Source organism: Lathamus discolor, chromosome 5, assembly GCF_037157495.1.
Source record: "Lathamus discolor isolate bLatDis1 chromosome 5, bLatDis1.hap1, whole genome shotgun sequence".
Taxonomy (NCBI): domain Eukaryota; kingdom Metazoa; phylum Chordata; class Aves; order Psittaciformes; family Psittacidae; genus Lathamus; species Lathamus discolor.
Window position 1 is genome coordinate 53,208,281 of NC_088888.1, and position 24,249 is coordinate 53,232,529.

A 24,249-nucleotide genomic window follows, 5' to 3' on the forward strand; every position below is an offset into this window, starting at 1 on the left:
CTATTACTATAATATTTTACTTCATTTCAATTATTAAACTATTCATATCTCAACCTTCAGGTTTTACCTTTTTCCAGTTCTCCTCCCCATCCCACCAGGGTAGGGAGGAGTAATGGAACAGCTACATGGTAATTAGTTAACAGCTGGGGTTAAACCATGACACCTGCATAAATCTGTGGGGTTTATGCATGTCTAACAAAATGCAAAGGTTTTCCCCCCAGGAATATCATCTAGTGTATATATTCTTCAATTTAATATTCAGATACCTAAATACAACTTTTCTGGACAGTAAAATGTTACATCAGTTTGTAAAACTGCTACATTTGTGATGGAAGTTTCTTCTTAAATTTTATTGTATAAGACTGCTTGCTGATATTATCTAGCTAAGATTTCTGGTAACAACAGCTGAACAAAATTTAGCAGTGACTGGGGTTTCAGTCCCTAAGTTCATAAGTCTCCTGACTGAAGTTATGAAGTATCAGTGGAGGAATTGTTCTATCAAACACACCTATCTGGTTTACCTGTTTCTTCATCCTGTCAGTGACATGGCTGTTATCCTGTGCTTCAGAGAACAGCACAACAAATATTATAACTTGGATTTCCCATAGGAAAATTTCCCTTCCAACCCCAATCAGGTATTACTTGGCTTACATACTGAAGTGCAACGGTTTAGGGCTAAGCATGCAAGTCAAAGCGAATATCATTCTATAAATTACTGTTATAATTCAAGCAAATGACACCAACCAGTTTTCCATTATCTACAGATTTTACTGACCTGCAACAAGGTGTTCCCATTAAAATATCATGATAAATTATTATTATATTTGTGGCAAATTACTTTTTTGTTCTTGATGGCCAGCCTTTCAATTTCGCCTGGAAAAAGAAACTTTTCAAAATTTACCTGAGTGATCTACACTTACAAATGCTGCAGGTAGAGATGGTAGTGGAGGAGGAAGGGAAGCAGAAAGAGTCCCGGGTCTTTCTTTCTCCCCATTAGTGTCTGGTTCAGGTTGGATCAGGACTGTTGTGTGGATTGGTTTATCTTCATCCTCAGGTGGCCTAACCTCTGGTTCTAGAGAGGGACACCGACCAATATCTGCATTTTCAAAGGACACGGGTTGAGCAAAGTCCATGGGGCTGAGAACATACAAAGAAATTGATGGCTGTTAGTTTTTCTGCCTTATTATCTCTCCTTTATAAAAAAAAAAAAAAAAAGCTATATGCTGCAGTGTAATTCCACTTCACAGGACACAAGAGCCAGGATTGATCCTATCTGTTTTAGGTACAGAAGTGGGACACTTAAATTAGAGGTGATAGTCACCATTGACTTTCCTTCTTACAGTCAGTGCAGAGACAGGCATCCTCTTTGGCAAGCTTTACCAGCCTAGGTAGGCTGAATCACATTGCCGAGAAGTCTTTCTCTCTGATGTACACCGATGGGGTGAGCATGATGGGATCCTCATTTAGGTACTTCAGTTATGTGAAAGAATTAGATGGGAACTTTCTATATAGGTTTTACTTTTTTCACCATTTCTTTTTGTTTTACTTAAATGTTCTTTCCAGATTACTGTAGCATGCACTTTCCACAAAGCAAACTGATTCCTACAGTGGTTCTTAGACAGAATTTGTATACTCTTGGAGATTAACCTTACTTAAAATAAAGTGTTATAGTACACCATAAGTTCCTATCATTGAAGCAAGTCTTACGGTAGTGTTACTGTTTAATTTCTCTTATTTTATGGATAAGTACCCAGATGCTGGCTTGTCTGCAAAACATTTCATTAACTGCATAGCCTATGGAGTGTATATTGTAGGCAAAAAAAAAAGAAAGGGCATATTAAGAAAAGAGATATTATTCTAGGATTTGCTGTTAGTATGATTCCTTGCAATAATGCTGTTTCTTTTAGCAGCCAAGGTAGTTAACCAGACTTCATTAACTGGACATTTATTGGCATGAGTGAGACTTACGTGGCATTAATGACAAGATTCCATATACAGCCCTCAAATGGTGGTATGTTTCTGAGCAGTGCAGTCTGAAACTGAGAAGAAGTACCCCCCACAAAGAGTTTCCTGACAGATACGGGCTGGTCTGTTGGCAGTCTCTGAGTCTGGCCTTTGTCTTCATCTACTTGAACAGTGAACATCCTGTGAAAAAGATTTGAAAGCAAAGAAATATGTATTTTACTTTGGTTATTGTTTGTATTGAAATCACCACTTTGCAGGCCCCATTTACTCCTGCACCAGCTACAACACTAAGCAACCCAAATTATGTACTTAGCAGCTCACATTAAATGCATGTTAACCCCCGAAGGTTTTCAGTTACTGGTATGCTTCCTTAGTGGCTCTTTGGCAGAGCTTGGCAAACATGTGCTACAGAGAGGTGATAGTATCAGTCACTGGTTGAATAGGAAGAAGTGGTTTGTAGTGTGGCAACACTGACATGGTAAGGGCCATGCCTGCAGTACTGTGTGCTCAGCAGAATGGGAACAGCATGAGACCACATTTTGTTTGGGCTCCCTGTTTCCTGGTTTTTGAAGTTATCTACCTTCTTGCTGGGGGACAGACACTGCTAAAGACTGCTCTGACTGCAGAATCAACCACAGATACATGCTGTATGCTTTTTAAAAGACTGGTAGCTTTTATCTTGGGGAGACAGCAGAGTAGGAAAATTGCGATAGCTCACCATGTACTGGTACAAGTGCTGTAATTCATTCTCATGGGTGATGCACATGCTACAAGCTAAAAGACAAACCAGTCTCATGGAAGATACTGTTCAGGTTGAACAGAGGAAGACAGAAGCATCTGAAGCATAACACCACTGGCTGACCATGCCAAATCAAAGAATGGAAAAAAGAACAAAGAGGAAAGGCGTAAATATGGTGAAGGGCATTATTGTGGTAAAAGCAAGAATGCAGATGTGAGAAAAAAAGGTGAATGCTTTTGCCTGTCAAAGCTACTAAGATGCAGATGTTGGGGATTTGTACCACATTTACAAGAAAACATGGTAAAGGGGTGAGAAAGTGAAAAACTAGTTTGCCAAGCCATACCATACACTGTATACCGAGAAAGAAGTGTAATATAAAGGCTGTGGAATTGCAAGACAGTGGATTATTTTGATGTGCAACATACAACAAGACATAGCAACAAAAGTGAAAAGTTTAACTGCTGGGACAATTTAACCATCGATAGAACAGAAAATCTCTAGCTTCTGAACAAATCCAGCTCAAGGTGAGCTGAGTTGCAAAGGATGGATAGGAACTTCAGTATTTTTGAAGGTGAGTGTAAAATGCTAGTTGGCATCATTTCTTCATGTTGGTAGACTATCTTTAGTAGTATTTAGCCGTGAGAGAAACAGGGACACAAAAAAAGAGCTCTCTGTGTCTCTGGTAAACTCTGATATTATTTATGAAGTGAATATTTTGTTTCAAATACATTACAGTCACAGTAAATATCAGGACCTAACTATTCAAGAATCTTTGACTACAGTTAGTTATGTGAACACAAGTTGGGTATCTGAAAGTAAGTAGCTTGATTTTTCAGAGTTACTGAGTATCCTTATGACATATCTGAAATAACAAGTATCTGGCAAATAACCTCACTTTTTTAAACTGCAAAATTATACTGAACACCAATACTCTTCTCTTACAATCATTAAAAATGTTAGCAATTGAATACTGAAAATGTGTATTGAAAAGAGGCTGGTTTTCATATGTAAAATGCTTGACTTTTGTTACTTATACAAGTCATAGACAGAACTGGATAGTGACTTAAGCACATGGATTAGATAATTGTTGTACTACATGCAGATTTCTCTGTTTCCTCATAGTTTCGGATGGATTAATTCAGTCTAGGAAGCTGTAGAGCAAGAAATTCAAAGGCTTGGAGGTAGCAGGTATTAAAAGTCTTTGTTGGGAGAATTTCAAGGATTTCCTCCAGACCCTTCAGCAGAGGAAACAGAGGGAGAAATTTCTCTGGGGACAGTTCAGAGCAACAGTGATTTAGGTTCTGTGAAGAGTCGCTGAGAGGACACTTCACTGCCTTCACAGGAAGTGTAGGGAAATTGCATTGCAAGATCCGAGTTATCCTTTGTGCTGTTGCATGTTAGCCATGGCTACTGATTGTCAATATTTTCATTAGCATACAGTATTTCATCTCATCGTTAGCCATTAATATAGTAAACACTTTGGCTCCAAGCAGAACCATACAATGATGTGCATTAGTCTTCAACAGTATCATATAATTATGTTGGAAAAGAAAGCAAACATTTTGTAATTATATGGACAATTATCTCTCTGAAGAGCTTTCAAATGGTGTTTCTCATATTTAATAAAATAAAGCTTCAGTTCATGATGGAGGGGTTAATCTTAATTTTTATCTTTTCACATCCATTTCATGTTACAGAAACTGCAGAGTTCAGACAATTTGTTTTGTAACAGAGCTACTTTGAAAACACAGTTTTCATCTGAACAAGCATCATCACTGGATGGCATTGTACAGTAGTTGTGTCTTAATGAACTCTCACAGGTCAAGCTACTGTATTTGCTATAGCACTCCATAAAAGAATTTTATTTTTTAGAGCTTCTTATTATCTGCATATTTGTGTTCTGCCCCAGAGACACGAAATGTTTGCAAAATGCAGTTATCATTTCCAAAATGATATTTTTCCCCAAAGAATTTACAGTTTTACCTTGAACTAGTCCCTGAAACTGGGAAGAGATATTGTCTAGAAGCACTAAGATTTTTCATCAATACAATAGAAATTCAGTCAGAAAATTATACTGACAAAGCAAAGTGAATTATAGAGAGGACAGAAGGGCACCTGGGTACTAGATAGACAGGAACTATCGCACAAGAAGGCTACAGTGTTGTGGGGTAAGGTGGTGGAGCCTAGTGTTCAGTGTGCTTGGATAAGTGCATTTGGTAACATGCTGGATGTCACATCTTTTTTCTGTTTGTTTTTCGTTTTTTTTAAATAAAACAGAACAACATTGTGTCTAATGCACTAACCCACTGAATGTCTGTACAGTATGTGCACATTTGTCCACGACAAACCCTACTTGGAACAAGGGGTTTTCCAGGCCATAAATAATGCCTAACTCCTACACACTACATCAGAAAGCTCTTTCTAATCATTTTCTGAATGGTAATTAGTTGTTGGGTTTTTTTTATGATGTCTGAGAAAGGGCAAAGGAATTTAAGCGAAATTCTGTTTAAAACAACATGGTCTGAGAAGGTTTACAGTGGCTTTCCAGCAATAAGAATGACTGCCATTTATTGGGTAAAACAATGTGTCTTCATTGTTTTATCCAATTTAGCTGGGCACCACTGTAACCACATGTATATACACCAGCACATGGCATTTCAAAAAGGCTGCAGTCTGCTGTGCTGTTGCTGTTTGTATACTTAGAGAACAGTCTTTTTCGACATGTCTTGAAAAGGTGATTTACTGTACCACAGCAGTATTTCTCATCCACACATTCAATTAATAAAATGTATTTGACAAGAACCAGAAGGTTAAAGACACAAATTCAGACAAATGCAGGTGTCTGGGGTAACAGGCTGATAGACTAGCAAAGCAAGTAAACCCAGCTCTGCAGAATAATAAGCACTGTCAGAAACTAAGTTCTCAAAAGGTTGCAATTACACTAAATTCTTGGTCTCAGCAGAAGCATTTGCATGGATTGCTAAAGACACTGGTACATTCGCTTTGTTGAATTAGGTCTGCTGTTTGGTCTGTACTGCTTCTAGGTATTTGTTACCCTCTAGCTCGTTCTATCCGGATGGAGTGTGGCCTGCCATCGTGAAACTCGCCAGCTTCTGGTCTGATGGTGATTCTGTAGGGATCCCGTATCCCAGTGGAGATATGCACTTCTAGTCGACCTCTGTTCAGGAACACTGCATAGTAGGCCTGCAATGTATATGTTGGTATAAGAAGGTAAGTTACACTTGAAAGAAATTATTTCACTTAGTTTTACATTATGTTTTATGTTTTGTCTCTTACACTAGTTTTTAATTTGCTCACCATAGACAAGATACTGTAGTTTCAGTTCTGCTGCTGCTGTTACATTCAGACTTTCTTGTATTTTTGTTATGAGTGGGTGAAATGAAGTCATGATGGAAAGCCTCATCAGTAGATTTAACTCTCTGTGTACCTTTTTGTGGGGAAGGATGGAGACTTCTAACCTACAATTCTTCTGATTGATTCTTCTGATTGATTCTTATACAGTTCTTGCTGGTACAAGGCCTGGTCTTAAACCTGAATAGTACTGATCTCAGCACGAGTGATCTCAGTTTGGAGGGCTGGCAAATCATGCCAGTAGTTGCTCTAGCAACCAATATAATTTTGTAGTGGCTTTCAGGATCTAAACTCCAGTTACTATAGCAATGAGTGTCATGCTCATTTCTGTGACCTGAAGAGCTGGGAAATGATAAAGGAGCCCCTACCCTGAAGTTAATGTTGGGCAGGTGAGCAATTATAATGTCCTGTCCCTGAAGTGTGTTCCTTCAGGTCACTGAAGGTCACTCTCCTCCAGAATGGGCAGGAAGGAGAATAATGAAATACCATTACCCAGAAGTCCTGAAAAAAGAAAGCATCAAAATATGCTGTTCATCCCTGTATAGTATGGCTTTTAACTAGTCAAGGTTTGAATAATTTCTGACAGCAATTGCACTTTTACCAGTTAGTTACTTGATCTCTGTAGGTACTGCCTTTGAACAGACTGACTCTATTCTCTTTGGAAAGAATTTACATTGCAGATTTGTATTTATGGGAGAGAAGGACAAGTTAGAGGACTCTTAAATCTTACATCCCACAGAACTGATCCTGAACACGGGGCTTATCTTGCATTGCCTTTTTTTTTTTTTTTTTTTTTTTCTCAGGGGAAATAGAATGGTCCTTATTTATGTCTGTATGAACAGGAATGAGAGATAATGACACTGCATTAAGTAGTCCTCAGAATGAGTGAAGAACATTATTCTCTAATATTTAGGTTTGATTAAAAAAACCCACCAAACCCAACGTGAAAGAATCTATATGATAGAAAAATCTGTGAGAGAAACAGTTACTCCGATTCAAAAAAACAAAACCTGGTTCTGAGCCTCTATCAGGCTCTCCATCAGATAAAGGATAATATTAGAAATACTTTATTGCCAACCACTGAATCTAAAGTATAAACATCTGACTGTATCTTGAAACATACCGAGTTCAGTAAAATTGTGAGTTTTCTTTATCTTTTGCTAGGTTCCTCATACCTGTCCTGTTTGTCTGCGTTTCCGCAGAGGGGCAGGTTTCCTTCCAGTGTACCTGCGCTTTCTCCTGGGAGGGACAACTGTGCCACTTGTGCCAAACAAGATTATCCCAGACTCATTCTTTGTGCTGAAGGAGAGGTTGATTTCTGTGCCCACGTCAAAGGACACAGGCTGCAGTTCCACAAAACCTGGCTTGGGGAAGCTAACTGTATAAATGTTCTGTAAGAAGAAGAGGAAAGAAAAGTGCATTGGTAAAATTAAAAGGAAGAGTATGAACATGCAGAAAGATTACTTAACTAAAATAATAAACTATGTAAATATAGCCAGTGTGAAGACATGGAAAGTAATAATAACCACTAAGCAATTTACTTCTCAAAGTGTTGTGCAAACACTAATTTACTGGTTTACATCTGGCATCATTAGAGTATTTCTGGAATCCTGTCTTACAGGAAGGCAAAGTTCCAGTCTTATTTTGGTATATCCTCTTGGATAAAAAATAACTGTTCACACATGGGGTTTTTTTTATATGAATGTTTTCCATTGAATTAATACAGTGGGATTTTGCTTTTAAATCAATACAATAGATAATATAAGCCCTTATGAACATAAACTAGATACTATTATTTGTTAAACATGCCCAGATAATAATTTTAATTAACCAGTTATTACTGCTTCATCATTATTGCTTCACTAAGCAGTACTGCTTTCTTGATGACTCAGGCTCATAAATCAAGCATTCGTTGCACATGGCCCAATTCTTTGGACATCGGTAGCTATTAATGCAATTTAAAGAGTAGAATATGTCATCAAATAATAAATCAGTGCATACTCCTGAATATTTTCTGTAGTTGCTGCCAATTCATGTATTCTTCCAGATGTGGAAGACCAGTCTATAGGAACAGTGACTTTTAATAAAGTAACTCACCACTTTTTCACTACAGTAGAACTGTTTTCAGGTCTAGATATAATAGATTATGCCAGATAAAATTACTCCTGATGATGTTCACCTTTCTCTAAAATCTGAGGGCTTTTACATAACTCGGTGTATATCCGGTCTTTATCTTTTGCTTACACTTCTCTTTTTTTTTAAATTATCCTACAGACCCTGTTTTGTACAATTAAAACATTTTATTTCATTCCCAACAAAATGGTTAAACCACTTAGATCAAATGTTACAAAATAACTTGAAAAACAAAGTACTTGCTAAGATAACCCCCATTTTCAAGAAGGGGAAAATGGAAGACCCGGGGAATTACAGATCAGTCAGTCTCACCTCTGTGCCTGGCAAAATCTTGGAGCACATTCTCCTGGAAGGCATGCTAAGGCACATGAAAAACAACAAGGTGCTTGGTGACAGCCAGCACGGCTTCACTAAGGGGAAATCCTGCCTGACCAATTTGGTGGCCTTCTATGATGGGGCTACAGAACTGATGGACAGGGGTAGAGCAGTTCATGTCATCTACCTAGACTTCTGCAAAGCATTTGACACTGTCCCACACAACATCCTTGTCTCTAAATTGGAGAGACATCAATTTGATGGATGGACCACTCGGTGGATAAAGAACTGACTGGATGGCCGCACACAAAGAGTTGTGGTCAATGGCCCTATGGCTGGAGACCAGTAACGAGTGGTGTCCCTCAGTGATCAGTGTTGGGACCGGTCTTGTTTAACATCTTCGTCACTGACATGGACAGTGGGATTGAGTGTGCCCTCAGCAAGTTTGCCGATGACACCAAGCTGTGTGGTCTGGTTGATACGCTGGAGGGAAGGGATGCCATCCAGAGGGACCTTGACACACTTGTGAGGTGGGCTGATGCCAACCTTATGAAGTTCAACCATGACAAGTGCAAGGTCCTACACCTGGGTCGGAGCAATCCCAGGCACAGCTACAGACTGGGCAAAGAAGAGATTCAGAGCGGCCCTGCAGAGAAGGACTTGGGGGTGCTGGTCGATGAGAAAATGAACATGAGCCAGTTTCAGTGTGCGCTCGCAGCCCAGAAAGCCAACCGTATCCTGGGCTGCATCAAAAGAAGCGTGACCAGCAGGTCGAAGGAGGTGATCCTGCCCCTCTACTCTGCTCTTGTGAGACCTCACCTGGAGTATTGTGTGCAGTTCTGGTGTCCTCAACATAAAAAGGACATGGAACTGTTGGAACAAGTCCAGAGGAGGACCATGAGGATGATCAGGGGACTGGAGCACCTCCCGTATGAAGATAGGTTGAAAAAGCTGGGGCTGTACAGCCTGGAGAAGAGAAGGCTGCGTGGAGACCTCATAGCAGCCTTCCAGTACCTGAAGGGGGCCTATAGAGATGCTGGGGAGGGACTCTTTGTCAGGGACTGTAGTGACAGGACGAGGGGTAACAGGTTAAAACTTAAACAGGGAAAGTTTAGATTGGATATAAGGAGGAAATTCTTTCCTGTTAGGGTGGTTGCCCAGGGAGGTTGTGAGTGCTCCATCCCTGGTGGTGTTCAAGGCCAGGTTGGATGAGGCCTTGTGTGGGATGGTTTATTGTGAGGTGTCCCTGCCCATGGCAGGGGGGTTGGCAGTAGATGATCTTGAGGTCCTTTCGAACCCTAACTATTCTATGATTCTATGATTCTATGATTCATAGCAACAGAAGAAACTGAACTTAACTATCCATTCCTGGTCAGTAAGAAATGTGCTTTCCAACTCAGTGGTAGCTCATAACAGTAAGCGGTCTACAGTACCTGTCCCAAAGGTGACTTGTTTTAGTTACACCCAAGTACACTGTGATTTACAAACTACCTCAGATTTTCTGTAGTGAATGATTTTATAATAACAATTAAGAAAAATCATTTAAATCCTTGGGGTTTATGAGCATCAACATTTTTAAAGGTTTTTGCAACAGTGTCAGTGCCTAATTCTGTCCTCATTAATGTCAGTAATTTCCATGTTTGTCAGCTGAAACAAAGTTAGATAGTTGCTAAGCATTTCAGAAAATCCTACCCTTTAGGGACAGGGATATCACAACTGGCCGAGGATACTGTCCAAGAAGTTAGGATCTAGAAAACTGGGCTACTTGCTGATCAGACATATTCATCTTTAATGGAACTGTTCTGATTTTCAGCTTAGATCCCTATGTGCTTCTGAATGTGCATTATACAATTAATATGCTATGCCATAAAATCAGAAACTAGAAAACATTTATGCCCAGTAAGACCAAAATACAAGGAAGTCAGACTAACCTCTAGTGTACATCCTTTGGTTAGGCCAACAAAATCAGGACTACTCAATATATTATATGGCGTCCTTGAAATTTCAATCTCTTTGAGACAACCTGTATATTTCTGTAAATTCACTTCAGGCCTAAAAAGAAATGTTAGAAGTATAATGTGTTTTCAAAAATAGAGTTTAGGGAGAACACAATCAGACACACACACACATACACACACACATGCACTTTCAGATGCACAGATGCTTGATTATTCTTTTCTATACACACATACACTCACATGAATATATCCTGCCTTCTGCCACCCATCAGCACATATCACACTCTGCTTTGCATCACTCAAAGATGTAACAGAAGATTCCTCTCATCTCCTCTCCAGTTGACAGCAGTCCTTTTTACCTTTTCCTTTTTTTTTTTTTTTTTTAAATTTTCTTTGCTTTGTAACGTAGTGCTGTCACATTTGGTGTTTAAATACACTGAGTTATGAAATAAGTAATTTTTCCCTAGGCAAAGCAGAAAGATGCAAACTAGGAAAGAATAACAATGAAAGACCTTAACTGGAAGACAAATGTTTCTTTCATTTTTTTGCATGCTAGATCCTAATGAAATAGGAACTTCAGCAGCATGCAAACATTTTGGGTGAAGTCTTTGCCAAAGGCTGAAAAAAAAAATTGATTTGACTTTTAAAAAATATTTTAGGAATTCTTCATGTTCAGGTGGACTGGGATTTGTTTTCTACGTATTTATATTACTAGTATCTTTCCTATGAAAACTGCTGCATGCATATTGCTTATGACACAGCAATACATTTGACTTTCTCAGACAGTTAAAGAAAACAAAACAACTGGGTTTGTTACAGAACCTAACTATCCATCCAAGACAAGAAATATACTGCAGTACAATTGCAGAGTTCTATGGTTTGGCTCATCAGCTAGTTGACAGAAGAAATGAGAAAACCCCTGAAAGTAAGACCAGAGTTGGCGCACTTGAATGCAAAAGTGTGATCTCCCAGGCCTGTGAACACCAGAGTGAGACCGTAATTGCTGGTGACATCTGAACCAGGCATGCGAGATGAAAAGCCTCATAAAGTCATTTAAAAAAAAAAAAGAAGTTGCCATTCATACCATGGAGATATTATTAATTACAAAATAAAAATATTTTGCACAGATACTATTCAGCTACATGTTGTGGTACTGAAAGCCATTCTTTGCATTACAGCCATCCTAGCAAGCGTGGTGTATAAGTTAAAGTAAGCATCTGGTTTACTAAAATAATGCATATTCTTCTTTACTTACAATCATGTACTTAGGGTCACCTTTCATTTTCAATTTTTTTATTTTCTAGCTCTTCCCCAGTTCCTTTATAGACTCATCTTCCCAGCAAATAAACAGTTATACCTTTGTCAGCAGTGCCCACACTCTCCTGTCTTTGCCATTCACGTTCCTACCCCCTTTCTGCCCTGCCCTCTCGCTGTCCTGTTACAAGCAGCTGCTGTTATAATCCTCAACCTGTATGAACTTTAGGTCCTTGCAAACATTGAAAACCTGCTTGATGCTTTCTTAAGACTTAATTTTCCCCTTGTTCCCTTCCAAAACATACAAAATAAGGTCCAAGTTCACTCAGAACTGTCATAAATTCTTGGCCTCTTTTTTTGGCCAAACTAGGATCAATTTCAAGGGAACATAAGCAAAGATTTTTGGAGCTTGGGAGGAAATAATCTTTCTCAGGATTGGAAAGTGGTGTTGCATGAAGCTGCATTTTTCCAGTTGAAACCAGGAATTAAGCTGCAAAACACTTCAAAATTGAATTTATATCTGAGCATATCAAAGTGAAAGTAATGGACACAAATAGTTGCAAACTGAAAACATAATAAGAAATAAGTGAACTCCCCTATTCCCACCTCATTCTCCTGTTCTTAAACTCAGAAGTGGCAAATTTCACGAGTATCTGCACCTTGCTTTCCTACCGTCAGTAACTTTTCCAGTGCCTCTGAGGTAGTGCTCCTTGCCTGACCTGGGACTATATCACTATTGCAGCCTGGAGGTCAGAACTAAACTTGGCAATACAGCTTGCCATAGTTTTGCTTAGGACACATACCAGTGTCATAAACAAACACAGCTCAAGTAAGCAGCTGTGCAAGGAAAACAGAAGTCGTTTGTGTAGGTGTATGCACAGCATATAACATGGCAATGTTAAGCACTTGGGAGAAGCTTTGCTTGTTGCAGCAGGAGCAAGTTGCTGAATTAACAGCCTTAGCTGAACAGCTGGTATAAATACTGCCGACACGCTGCTTCTGCGTTGCCGCCTGTGCTCTCAAGCTGCACTTACTAGACACATGCAAGTCATGCAAGTAATCTGATTATTTTTACCTTGCTTTCATACTAGGGTGAGAGAGAAAGAAAAAGAAAATGAAAATTATATTAATTGTAGTGAATGATACTTATTAGGTTTAAATATTTCACAGTAAAGCAGATATACATCATCTACAAACAACACATAATAGATGGTGAGATTACATATACACCATCAGACTATAATAATTCACAAGGTTACTCTTAAAATGTAATGTATCAGAGAGCCTTTGTAATTTGTTGCTATAGTTGGTTGTGAGTAAAAGTAAAGTATGTAAAGAATTTGGCAGAAGTGAAAAGACCTGATAATTACAAAGTCATGGGTACCTCAGTGTCTATTGTTTGCAGTAGCTTTCACTATTTTTGGTTCTAATTTACCATTACATTCATCTTGCCCCAACGACTGATGAATCATAGCTGTAGGCAAAATGGTTACCGCAGGTCCCAGTATCTGTTGTACACTGATTTTATAAGCAACCACAAAGGAAGTGGAAGATAATTACTCTAGACATTTTGTTATGCACTGGTGTGATTTCACAATTGCATAATATAGTGTTACATTTCATGAGTAAAATAGATCTTTTCATTGCTGGGTGATTTGACATCAGAGGTCAGCTACTAACCTAATAAATTAACAAGTATGTCCATTCTTTTAGTTGCCTGTGGACTAATCAGAAGAGTTCCTTGTGCACTGACCAATTCAAGGCTGTCATTATGCCATGTAGCTAAAGTTGGCATAGATTAATGGGCTTCTTTCTGTGTTGCTCATCTGTTCATTGTAGCACAGAATTCTCTTGTTCTTTTCACTGCAAAGCTGCTGATTATTCATTGAAACCTTAAGTAAGTTTTTTGGTCTATTTAAAGCCATGTACTACAGTCACTAAATTCAAGTAGCTGCAATCCCATTTCTTAAGTTTATTAAAGCTTGTTAAAGTTTATAATTAGTTTTATAAATTAATAATACATTTACAATTAATTTTATATATTATGCAACTAGGAATACAGTATCAGAAAGAAGGACTGCACCGTTACTGCTATTCCCATTGTATTTGTGCAATGTGAACTGTGTGAAATACACTGAAGTACACAACATACACAAACAAAGCATTGGTCTGCTGTGGCAATATATAGGGTAAACTGGGAACTCACCATTCACTTACTGTAAGTGGACTTTACAAGTAAATACAGAGAATAAGATTACACTGCATGAACATCCCCTTACAAACAGTAATTGGTTTGAGCCACATTACCTTAGATTTCTCAGGGTTGGCAATCCCCCAAAATAGATTTTCTCATGCCCTTTTAAGTTGAGCCCAAAGTGGCTGCCTGTAGAAGTTGTCGCTATGGTCTCTTCTTCATTGGTGTCTATGTCTACAATTGATATGTTGGCTGGAAGACATTTGAGATTAGTTTCAAAATATCAGACATGGACAATGATGTCTTGAGAAAACAACAGAGAAATACTTGGAGGGTTAGCAGATGAGGGGAGAGGGAAAGAAGGTTGTGTTTTGCAGTTAAAACACTGGATTTCCAAATTGCCAATTGTGGGCAGGGGAAGAGACTTGCACTTTCCTCTGTTTCCGTAACAACCTGACAAGCTATTCGGTATGCTTTATTTTTATCTATTCTCTAAACCTATTTCAATTTGGTATATTCTTTATGTCAATGTAATTTGGAGCTAACACTTTGGGATAAAGTCAAGACAGAAAAGATAATTTTACATTTAATTTGTGATTTCAGACCAAAGGTTGTCACTTGAGCAGGATTTTTTAGTGCAAAAGTTTGTTAAGCATTGTCATTACGTGCCTTAGAGACTGGTGATCAGTCACTCTAAAACATTTTCAGACACAAAGCAGTCAGTTGCTGTCATGCCTAATCTCAGTCTGGAGTCAGTGATGAACTACATGAAACCATCCTATCTAAATCCTTGTTTCATGTATATTTTTAATGTATGGATTAATACAGAATACAAAGTTAAACGAGAGAGACAAGACACAGTGAAAAATGCTAAGCTGCCCTCAAGGGAAAAAGGGATACTCTACCATAAGGGTGCAAAGAAAGGGTTCCTTTCCAGCTTCTTTCCTTCTCTTTTTTTTTTTTTTTTTTAATTCAATCAGTTAAATGCAAGAGATTTCTGATAAAGTACACCCCCCCACCCCCCCTACCTAAGCAATGAAATGAACCTTTCTTTTAACAAAAAAACCCACAAAAACAAACCCAAACTAAACAACAAAAGACCAGCCTGATTTCTGGTTTAGAGATGGAATAGAGTGAGTTTGGAGATGAAAGACCTGTCAATCAAACCAGATTTCAAAGGGGAGGACTGGCTAAAAGAGGTAATGTATAATCTTTGGAGAGGAAGGAGCAATGGGAGTATGGGAGGAAGAGTCTTCTCTAATAGAAGCTCTCCCCACAGGTCAGTCTCTTGTAGCAGAAACTGGCTAATAAATGCCTTAAAAGACAGAAGGGACATACAAAATTGGAAATCAAACTACCTTTCTCAAGAAAAACAGAGAACTGAATGAGGGATAGACTTTACTGTACCTTACTGTAAGCAGATTAATTTTCCTTTAATTTCTATGCTTGTATCTTTTCTATAAACACAGGATATTTTGAATGATATTTAGAAATTACAATTATGTGACATTGTATTGACACCACAGGAACTCACCTTGCTTTTGAATTCTTGACAGGGTGAAAGATTTCCATTTGCCATCATTATGATTTCGGTTGCTGGTAACAGAAGCTGTACCTGAACCCAGATCGTAGCTGACTTTTATATGTCCACCACTGAGTTCTACACTCATGAAATCCTTCTATTAATGAAAAGGATTAGACACACAATTATGATTCTTGTTCATTTTGATAAGAGGTGTATTTTACCATGTGCTGAATACTTATGTAAAACTGTGATAATAATACCATGTATATGAACAAAAATTTATGTTAAGAAGAAAAAAGTGAAATGTAACAAACTCAGTGTTCTGGATGTTTATGCATGTCCGCCTATGCATCACTAGAAAGAGCATCCTCTAACTTTTTATACAGTGGGGCAATATCTCATGAGATAAAGGGTTATTAGGGACCAGTTGCCTTCTGCCAGTGTTTTCAAGAAATTCAAGTAAATAATTTCTTCTAGAAAATGACATAAATTAATAATAATTATACAAAATAATTAAAATAATTACATTAATTATACTTTCAATAGTCAATTATAAAAGTTAATTAGAAAAACTATGTTAAGTACTTCATTATAAAAATAAAATGTTATCTTTTACTACAGTCAGCCAGGAGGAGCATCCTTCTCCTTGATAATTTCATCAGTTCTCATAATTTTTCCCAAAATATAGGAATCTGAAATAAAACTGATTTGCACAAATACAGTTTTTGTAAAATACTGAGTGTTTGGTAAGTCTTCAAGATATCAGTGAGAACTGCTGTAGTAATTTCTGGCCCATATCAAACGCCTAATGAAGGGGCTCTGTTCCCAGTCAGGCATGCAAATCAATATGGATCAGGGATGCAGAAGCTGAGTTATTCTTGATTCATGTGAGGATCTGGCCAGATGTCTTTATAAATAACTTCTTGTTGTTATCTACACACATTTGATAGTGTACATGAATAAAAACCTTGAACAGCTTTATAACCAATGTTTCTATTCTCAATTTGATCTGTAAAAGGGGCCATTTGTAGACCTTATGAAAACATCATCACCATCACATCCTGTTTGTTTCACCATGCAGTTCCCTTTTAATGCCCTTTACATTAACTACAAACCTTTTCTTTATATCAGCAGTATTTCTAAGACTTGTCTCTTCCCATATTTGTTCTGTCCTCACACTATGATATTTTAACCTATGAATATGCAACCACAACTGACAATGTTTGCATGGGTTAACATTTTGGGTGAATGAAAATTAGTAATTTCAGAAAAGATGGAGTTCCTGTCAGTCTAACATAATGCTCCCTAGTCAGCAAACACTAGGTGGTCAACTTCCACACTATAACATTTGTCTTGGACAGCAGAGAAGCATCATACCAGGTGACATTATACCAGGACAGTGTTACACTGAATTACTATTTGTCTTCATAATACATTTAATTCAGTCACTGCAAAGATGTCATGAAACCTGTAAGGAGTGTGGAAGTTAGCTGGTTGTTCTTACCAAGTCATCAGTAGCAAGATACATCAGCAGGGCATTTGATGAGAAGGTCCTGAATTTGAACATGACTGTGGAAATATTGGGGTTCCAACGGATTGGGCGGCTCACCATGGCATAGCTGTCACCATCAAACTGGACTGTCCCTTCACCATCTGCCACCTGTGGGCTGAAAAGGTGCAATTCCAACCATTTTCCTTTACCAGATGAAGTTAAAATTAAAAGAAATGGGGGGCTAGGGGAGTGAAAGAATACCTCTCTGTAAGTGTAAGGTCAGCTTATCAGCTGACCAACAGAAAAGGACATCTGGGAGGGAGACAGAATAGGACTATGTTGTATATATGTCATGGTTTGTAATGACTTATTTTGCAATCCTCAATGTAAAACAGCATTATGTACTCTTTCATCTTGTAATAAGTATCAGCTTTTTTATTGTTAGTTATTTTATAACTTCTGCAGGATCCCAGACTGAAAACCCAGGAAAATTTAAGTCTCTATCTACCCACAAATTACAAATAACACAAGAGCAGAAGCATCACTGCTTCTACAGTTTTTGGTATTACTGTCATTATAAAACAAAAAATATCAGTTTGTTTGATACAATTTTTATGATGGACTCTTTGTCCATTTTTGTCACACAGATCAGATAGCTGAAAGATGGCAATCTGATTTAATCACAAATATAACTGAATTTGAACAGAGGACCTACAGATGTAATATTGGCCAGAAACATGTTTCCCATATATATTGACACAACATATGAGGATCTTGAATGTAGTTCTCTCATCTTCCATATCTACATTTAATAGTGATTGATTGTTTGATTTTCCTGTTTTTTTTCAAATCTCTCTCTCATGTATCCCCCACTCCAAGCAAGCAGATCTACACTATCACTGAGAAATGAGAAAATCAGATGTAGCAGAGATGGACATAAAGGTCTAAGCATTTCCATTAGGACTTGATTGGAACTGAAGTGCAAACTTCTATCCACCATTACTCTCTTTAAATTTTCACCTAAGTGTTAAGAGCCTACAGTTGTAGTCGAGGAAATCCTCAGGTATTTCCAAAATTGTTCCAACTCATAACTGGAATTTCCATCACTTTCAAAGGGCTAAGCCTTAGCAGGCTGTCAAACTAGGCTGCTAGTTTGAAAAGTTGCCTACTCTTAATTCCCATGACTGGGTCTACAATTATTTTACCTAATGCAGAGTGAGCTCTATACCATATACTGATACTGCCAAATTCACTAAAAGCCAGGAGCATCTAAGAGACCAGTTCTGCTTTCATGTAGCGAGTCATTGTGAAAGCTATAAACAAGGATGTGAGAGAGCCATTACCCGTCTTCTTTATGCGAAAATTTCCAGGACTATGCTGTAGTATCAGATAGTGCCTCTGTAGAAGGGCCCTTGGCTTTTGAAGCTTTTGAAACAGTCAGTGCTTTACTTACCTGACAGCACATCCTTTGCAGTCACCTTCGATATCTCTGAAATTCCACAGTCCTATGGGCTTGCTGTCTAGAAAGGTTTCTCCCATGCAGCCAGTGAAAGTGGTGACTCTTACAGCATCTGACTTCTGTAACAGAAAACACAGACCTCTTAGCATTCAATTTGAAGGATCTACTGTGTCTGAAAGTGTAACTGAGATGAAAATCACAAATACTAAAAGATGCTTATTATTTTAATTATCAAGAGTAATATTTAATCTGAAAAGCTCTTCTGCATGGGAACTATGAGCAAAAATGTGAGCTAAACTTTCTCTCACTTAAACCAGAAAACCCATTTATATTTGGACTCTGGGAAAGGCCTAGGCAGAATGACTCCTGGAGAACAAGGAGGTGCCCTGGCTTCCATGTCGTTATCAGCTTTCATGGCTATACAGAGAGCTGTCTACTCCCGCTTGTTCAAGGTGTATCTGGGTTTTAATTTAAGACTTCATAGGAAGGACTATGAGGATTCCTGCCCACAATACAATAAGCAAAGCATTCTACTGTACTTAATGCTTAAAAAATTGGAAATTGAGCAGATAATCCAGGCTAAAAGACCAGCTTTGAACTTAACTGGCTACCCCTGGAAAGTTCATGCTGAACTTTGGATGCAGAAAAAAGTGAAGATGGCAAAACAATTAAAATTCATATCCCATCAAAACTCATTAAGCTAGGGTCATGCACATGGGGTAGTGCTCATTAGATCTTAACATGGTACCATCATCAAGGTAGTAATATTTGACAGTACACAGAGTACTCATCTCAAAATTACCCTTCTAAAAATACCTAGTTTCATTTAAATTTCACTTCATCAATATGAGCTGATTAAAAATCTATACACTTAGCTATTTGAGATAGACAAACACCTGCTGTTTTCCATACAGCAATTACAAATATTAAGATCTTGCAAGAGAACATGGAGAAGTGCAACTTGAAAATATTCAAGGAAAAGTATGACTCAAAAGACTTAATGCACCAGTGATATTTCCCAGGATAATTGGGAAGGTTTTAATTAGCAACAAGTATGAACTTAATGTCACTTCTGAGAAATTCATGACATCTAAGTACCATAGTCTTCTACTCAAGTCAGATGAAAGTTGTTTTTAAAAACTGAAAATGAGCCTTATTTTGAATACACGGCAAAGATACACGCAAAAAGGGATGTGGTCAAAATCTGAGTGGTACCATCTTTTACTGGAGCAGTAGGTACCAGCTTTGGGGCCTGGTTACTCTGAGTACATATGATCTCTCTTCACACTTTTGTCTCACTTTTTCTACGTCAAACTGTAATACTAAGAGCTCTTAACAGTAGAATACTTATAACACTTAAACCTAGAGATGACGTCAAGTAAAACACGCATTTTTTAGTCTAATGTGATAGCTCTGCTGCAGAAATTAGGACTAGGCACAAGACTACTTTACGCTGTGGCACAGAACAGCTCTTGGTGAATTTCTTTATCATCTTTGATTCTCTGGATTCTTAACGTAAACACAATAATTTTTTTGAAAGTAGAATTAAGATGAAAGCTCTGGTCTGTGAGGTTTGATGTTCTAGAGCCGTATACATATAAATGGTATTACTGTTTCAGTACGTGCCCCAGCTGCCTTCTGATAATACAAAAGTCAAATCTAAAATAAAATTAAAATAAGGTTTGGGCTTAGGCTGGCATTTGAGGTTGAAGGCTCATGACTTTTTTGAGGCATCACTCAAAGACAATAAGCTAAAATCCACCTAATCACACATTTTCTAGGGTCTTAACCGAGTCAACAAAATTTAAACATTATCTAAATCAGCTTCTCAGGTGCCTTTCTAAATGCAGAACTATAAAATTACTTGTTTAATCATAAACTCTGGCACTTGTGATTGTTACCTGAGCCAGTCTGTGTTCCCAAGCCTGCAGTCCGACTCTTGACAGTTAAGCATTTTAATGAGGTGGGCAGATGCACAGGTGCCCAATGGCCTCTATGGACTCATTTTATTTGGCCCTTTGGTTATTGCAGCTGCACAGCACTGCAATCACTGAATAGTCCTGATTCAGCTGAGTGGAGTGTTTATTCCACTATGTGAGTTATTACAGCAAGTAAATAACAGGACATAATGCCAACGCATTTAAATTTGATACTCGTGGAAAAAACAGTAGAAATTAAAATTTATCTATTTAGCAAAAACCCAAGAATGAAAGAAAGCTGGTAAGTAAATTAGGTGTAGATAAAACACCTCTCCCTGATTTATTTCCATTCCCTTTTGAAAAGGGGATCAAAGGGACAGAGTGCAGAAAGCCAATGAGGCCATTTTGTTTCTGTGTCACTAATCTTTGTGGTACAGATCAACTTTAAACAACTGATGATTCATTTATATTAGGAATATGTTTTGAAGTTTTTGTTTAGCGATAACAGAAGAAAGCAAATACCTTTTGTTGTCTCTAGATAGAAAGCAGGAAGGTAAAGAGTAAACCAGAACCTCTGTTTAAGGCTTTAAGAAAGTAGAAAAACTGACAGAAAGGCTGTTTTCCCTAATATGTAATCCTCCAAGAAACAATTCAATTCATTCCTTTGCCTATTTCCCATATGATATCAAGTTACATAAAAGAAAATGCATGGCAGTTATTTACACCCTTGAAGTTCAACAAGAAATCTCAAGATTTACTGCATCTGCATCTTCAGCACCTGAAAATGTTAGTATCTTTTTGTGGATTCAGATAAAACAAAGAGTAGATCTGAGTTCTACTAATAGGGACAACAGCTACAGGGGACATTACTGTGGGGATCTGTTACAGATCGCCTGATCAAGAGCACTCTTTGGATGAAGCGCTCTGTAGATAGATACCAACAGCCTCACACTTGCAGGCCCTTGTTCTTATGGGGGACTTCAACCACCCTGATATCTGTTGGAGCAACAGTACGGCCTGGCACAAGCAATCCAGGAGGTTCCTTGATTGTGTGGAAGACAACTTCCTTCTGCAAGTAATAGAGGAGCCGACAAGGAGAGGTGCCATGTTTGACCTCGTGCTCACCAACAGGGAGGGACTGGTTGGAAATGTGACACTCCAGGGCAGCCTTGGTTGAAGAGACCATGAGATGGTCAAGTTCGAGATCCTCAGGACAGTGAGAAGAGCGTGCAGCAACCTCACTGCCCTGGACTGCAAGAAAGCAGTATCTGGCCTCTTCGGGAACCTGCTTGGTAAGGTTCCATGGGATATAGCCCTAGAGGGCAAGGGGGCCCAAGATTATTGGTTGATATTTAAGGATCACCTGCTACAAGCTCAGGAGTGCTGCATCCCTACTAGAAGGAAGTGCAGCAGGAGGGCCAGGAGACCTCCTTGGATGGATAAGGAGCTGCTGAGGAAAATTAGAGGGGAAAAAAGAGGTTTATAAAAGGAAGCAAGGACAGGTGGCCTGGGGAGAATACAGGATGTTGTCTGGGAAGCTAGGGACCATCCCTAGAGGTATTTAAAAGGTTTGTCCATATGGCACTTACGGATGTGATTTAGTGGTGGCCTTGACAGTGCTGGTTAATGGTTGGGTATCAATGATCTTCAATGCCTTTTCCAACCTAAATGATTGTACGACTGTATTGTATGAATATAGACTGACTTGCAACTTCCTAGCCCAAAATCTCATGAAATTATTTCCTGTTCCTCTGAATGCTTTTCAAAGCCAGATATCTCAGTTAAGTTAGCTGGTAGTTGTGCAAGTCTGCTCAGGATTACTTTCCTGTGTGTGCAGAAGCCATGATCAATTTCTAAAATGAAGTTATCTGACAGTGCTCCAAAACAAATGTGTATCTTTGAAGCTAAAGCTGGTATTCAAGACACAGATTTCAAGCAAATGGAATCTATATTTTCTATTCTTCTTGCATCCCCTGATTTTGTCTTTGATTCTCTCAAAATGTGCACTCATGCTCTTCTGTATAAGAAAGGAACATATCTATCCACCTATTCCCAAGTCAGAAAGCTGAACTTTCTAAAAACTAGGAAGTTGGACCATAAAATGAAATTAGGAATTAGTTGTTTGGGGTAAATGATGCATCAGTACAGTCAGCCACCAGGCTTGTGATTGGAAGTTAACAACATGGAGAGAGAAACTTCAGGTCTGTACACCTACCTATCTAGGCAAATCCCAATAGTGTTTGAAGAGTGCACACACACTATCTGCTATCAAAGCACTTACTACAACGATGTCAGCATACTAAAGTTTACTATTTTTACCGTAAGCAACAACAAAAATTGTTCACATAAATAGCCAGTTAATACACTAGGACATTACCTTTATTTTTTCAGTTAAACCACCAACAAACAGCACAGCATTAGCATCCACATCCAGAATGGTATATCCAGGTGGAGAGACAGCACTGAAAGTGGCTGGCACAATGCTGGCTTTAGGACCATCCAGAGCTCTCACTGATATTGTGCCATTTTTCCCAGTCCTAGAGATTTTAACAAAATAATTTAAGCATACAGAGTCAGTAGTAAAAACAAACATAGGAAACATCAATTTTAGATGGTATCTTCTAATAGAGGCATCTATTACTGTCATAGTTTAAACAAAGTCAGCCATAATTAGATTAGATTATTTTCCATTTCAATACAAAATGAAGAGATTTCAATACAAATGAAGAGATTCCTATGCCTGCAAGGTTAAAGACATGATCTCAGAACCAGGCTTTTGTCACCTCAGTGTCCTTTTTGAACAAAATTCACTATAAAGATGAAGTGGAACTTTCACTGGCAAAACCAAAGAAATGTATTTTTAAAATGTGATGAAATTAGTGTTAACTTATTGTTTCTTGATGTAACAAATGATTTAGGCAAGATTCCACATTATATTTCTGAATTTCATAAGGTTTGTTAAATTATACTTGAACTGAAATGAATGATCATGTGATAATTCTTCAGTTTTCTTTACTGTGATGCACAAAGCTTGCAATTTCTGCAGTGGAGCTCTCTGGCTGCTTATCAAACAGGCCCAAACCCTGCTGTGTTTAAGGATGTTACTGCATTGTCCACTGTAAATCATGTCAAATATTGATGGTAACAACAACAACAGAATTTGCCATTTGTTAATGGCAGCAGTTTGTTTTCTACTCCTTTGGTTATATTAATATAGTTACTCACATGGAAAGAATTTGCAGACATATTTTTACAATAGAAGACACAGAATGTGCAGAGAGATGATTCCGCCTAATCTTGCAGGTACATGGAAAGGTATTTCAGAGGAAATTCAAATAATTTTGAATGCTTTGCAATTCTTCTCTTAATATTACTTTAGCTTAACAGCAGCATGGAGAGTACCTTTCTATAGAAAGCTTATTAATTACCTATAGAAGTAAGCTACTAGGCATTTATAGTCAAATGATAAATTAGTATTTCATCCCAGAGAGATGGATCATTATCGACACACATAGCTTCCTATGTGGCCATAGTAATGACCGTAGACACAAGCATGGAGTGTGACCCAAATCCTGTCATATGCAGATAAGTATCTTGTATGTTTCATAATGTGGTAGAGGAGTGACTGGGAGATGAGATAGGCAGAGGGAGATCACATACTGTGGATTTGTGGATAACTTTACAAATTGCTGCTTTATCTAATTTTTTTACTATGATGCTGGATTTCCCATGACCACTGCCATATTAATTTGGAAATACTTATCATGCCTGATCTGGCAACCATAACCAGCAATGAAGCTCTCAGCATGGATACCAATATTAAATGGGACTTTCTAACTTATATGCTTGATACTTAATGCAGAAATACACCATTTTAAACAAACCTTACTTTCTTTTTCCATAACAGTTTACAAAGAATGTGTA

General features: G+C 38.1%; 1 protein-coding gene across 7 annotated transcripts in view; it reads right to left on the bottom strand.

Moving 5' to 3' along the window:
• LAMA2 (laminin subunit alpha 2) overlaps positions 1-24,249 on the bottom strand; it is a 377,741-nt gene that overhangs the window by 16,980 nt on the left and 336,512 nt on the right. For 4 of the 7 annotated variants that reach the window (XM_065680917.1, XM_065680915.1, XM_065680914.1 and 1 more), the window contains 11 exons: positions 22,703-22,862; positions 18,401-18,525; positions 16,960-17,122; positions 15,465-15,609; positions 14,044-14,182; positions 12,812-12,823; positions 10,456-10,576; positions 7,252-7,467; positions 5,760-5,908; positions 1,969-2,145; positions 921-1,137 (listed from right to left, as the gene is read on the bottom strand). In XM_065680917.1, the coding sequence (XP_065536989.1) occupies positions 921-1,137; positions 1,969-2,145; positions 5,760-5,908; positions 7,252-7,467; positions 10,456-10,576; positions 12,812-12,823; positions 14,044-14,182; positions 15,465-15,609; positions 16,960-17,122; positions 18,401-18,525; positions 22,703-22,862 (1,624 nt within the window). Of the gene's footprint in view, positions 1-920; positions 1,138-1,968; positions 2,146-5,759; positions 5,909-7,251; positions 7,468-10,455; positions 10,577-12,811; positions 12,824-13,387; positions 13,608-14,043; positions 14,183-15,464; positions 15,610-16,959; positions 17,123-18,400; positions 18,526-22,702; positions 22,863-24,249 lie in introns of those variants that run through there. The other 3 variants (XM_065680918.1, XM_065680913.1, XM_065680916.1) reach the window with 2 other exon arrangements.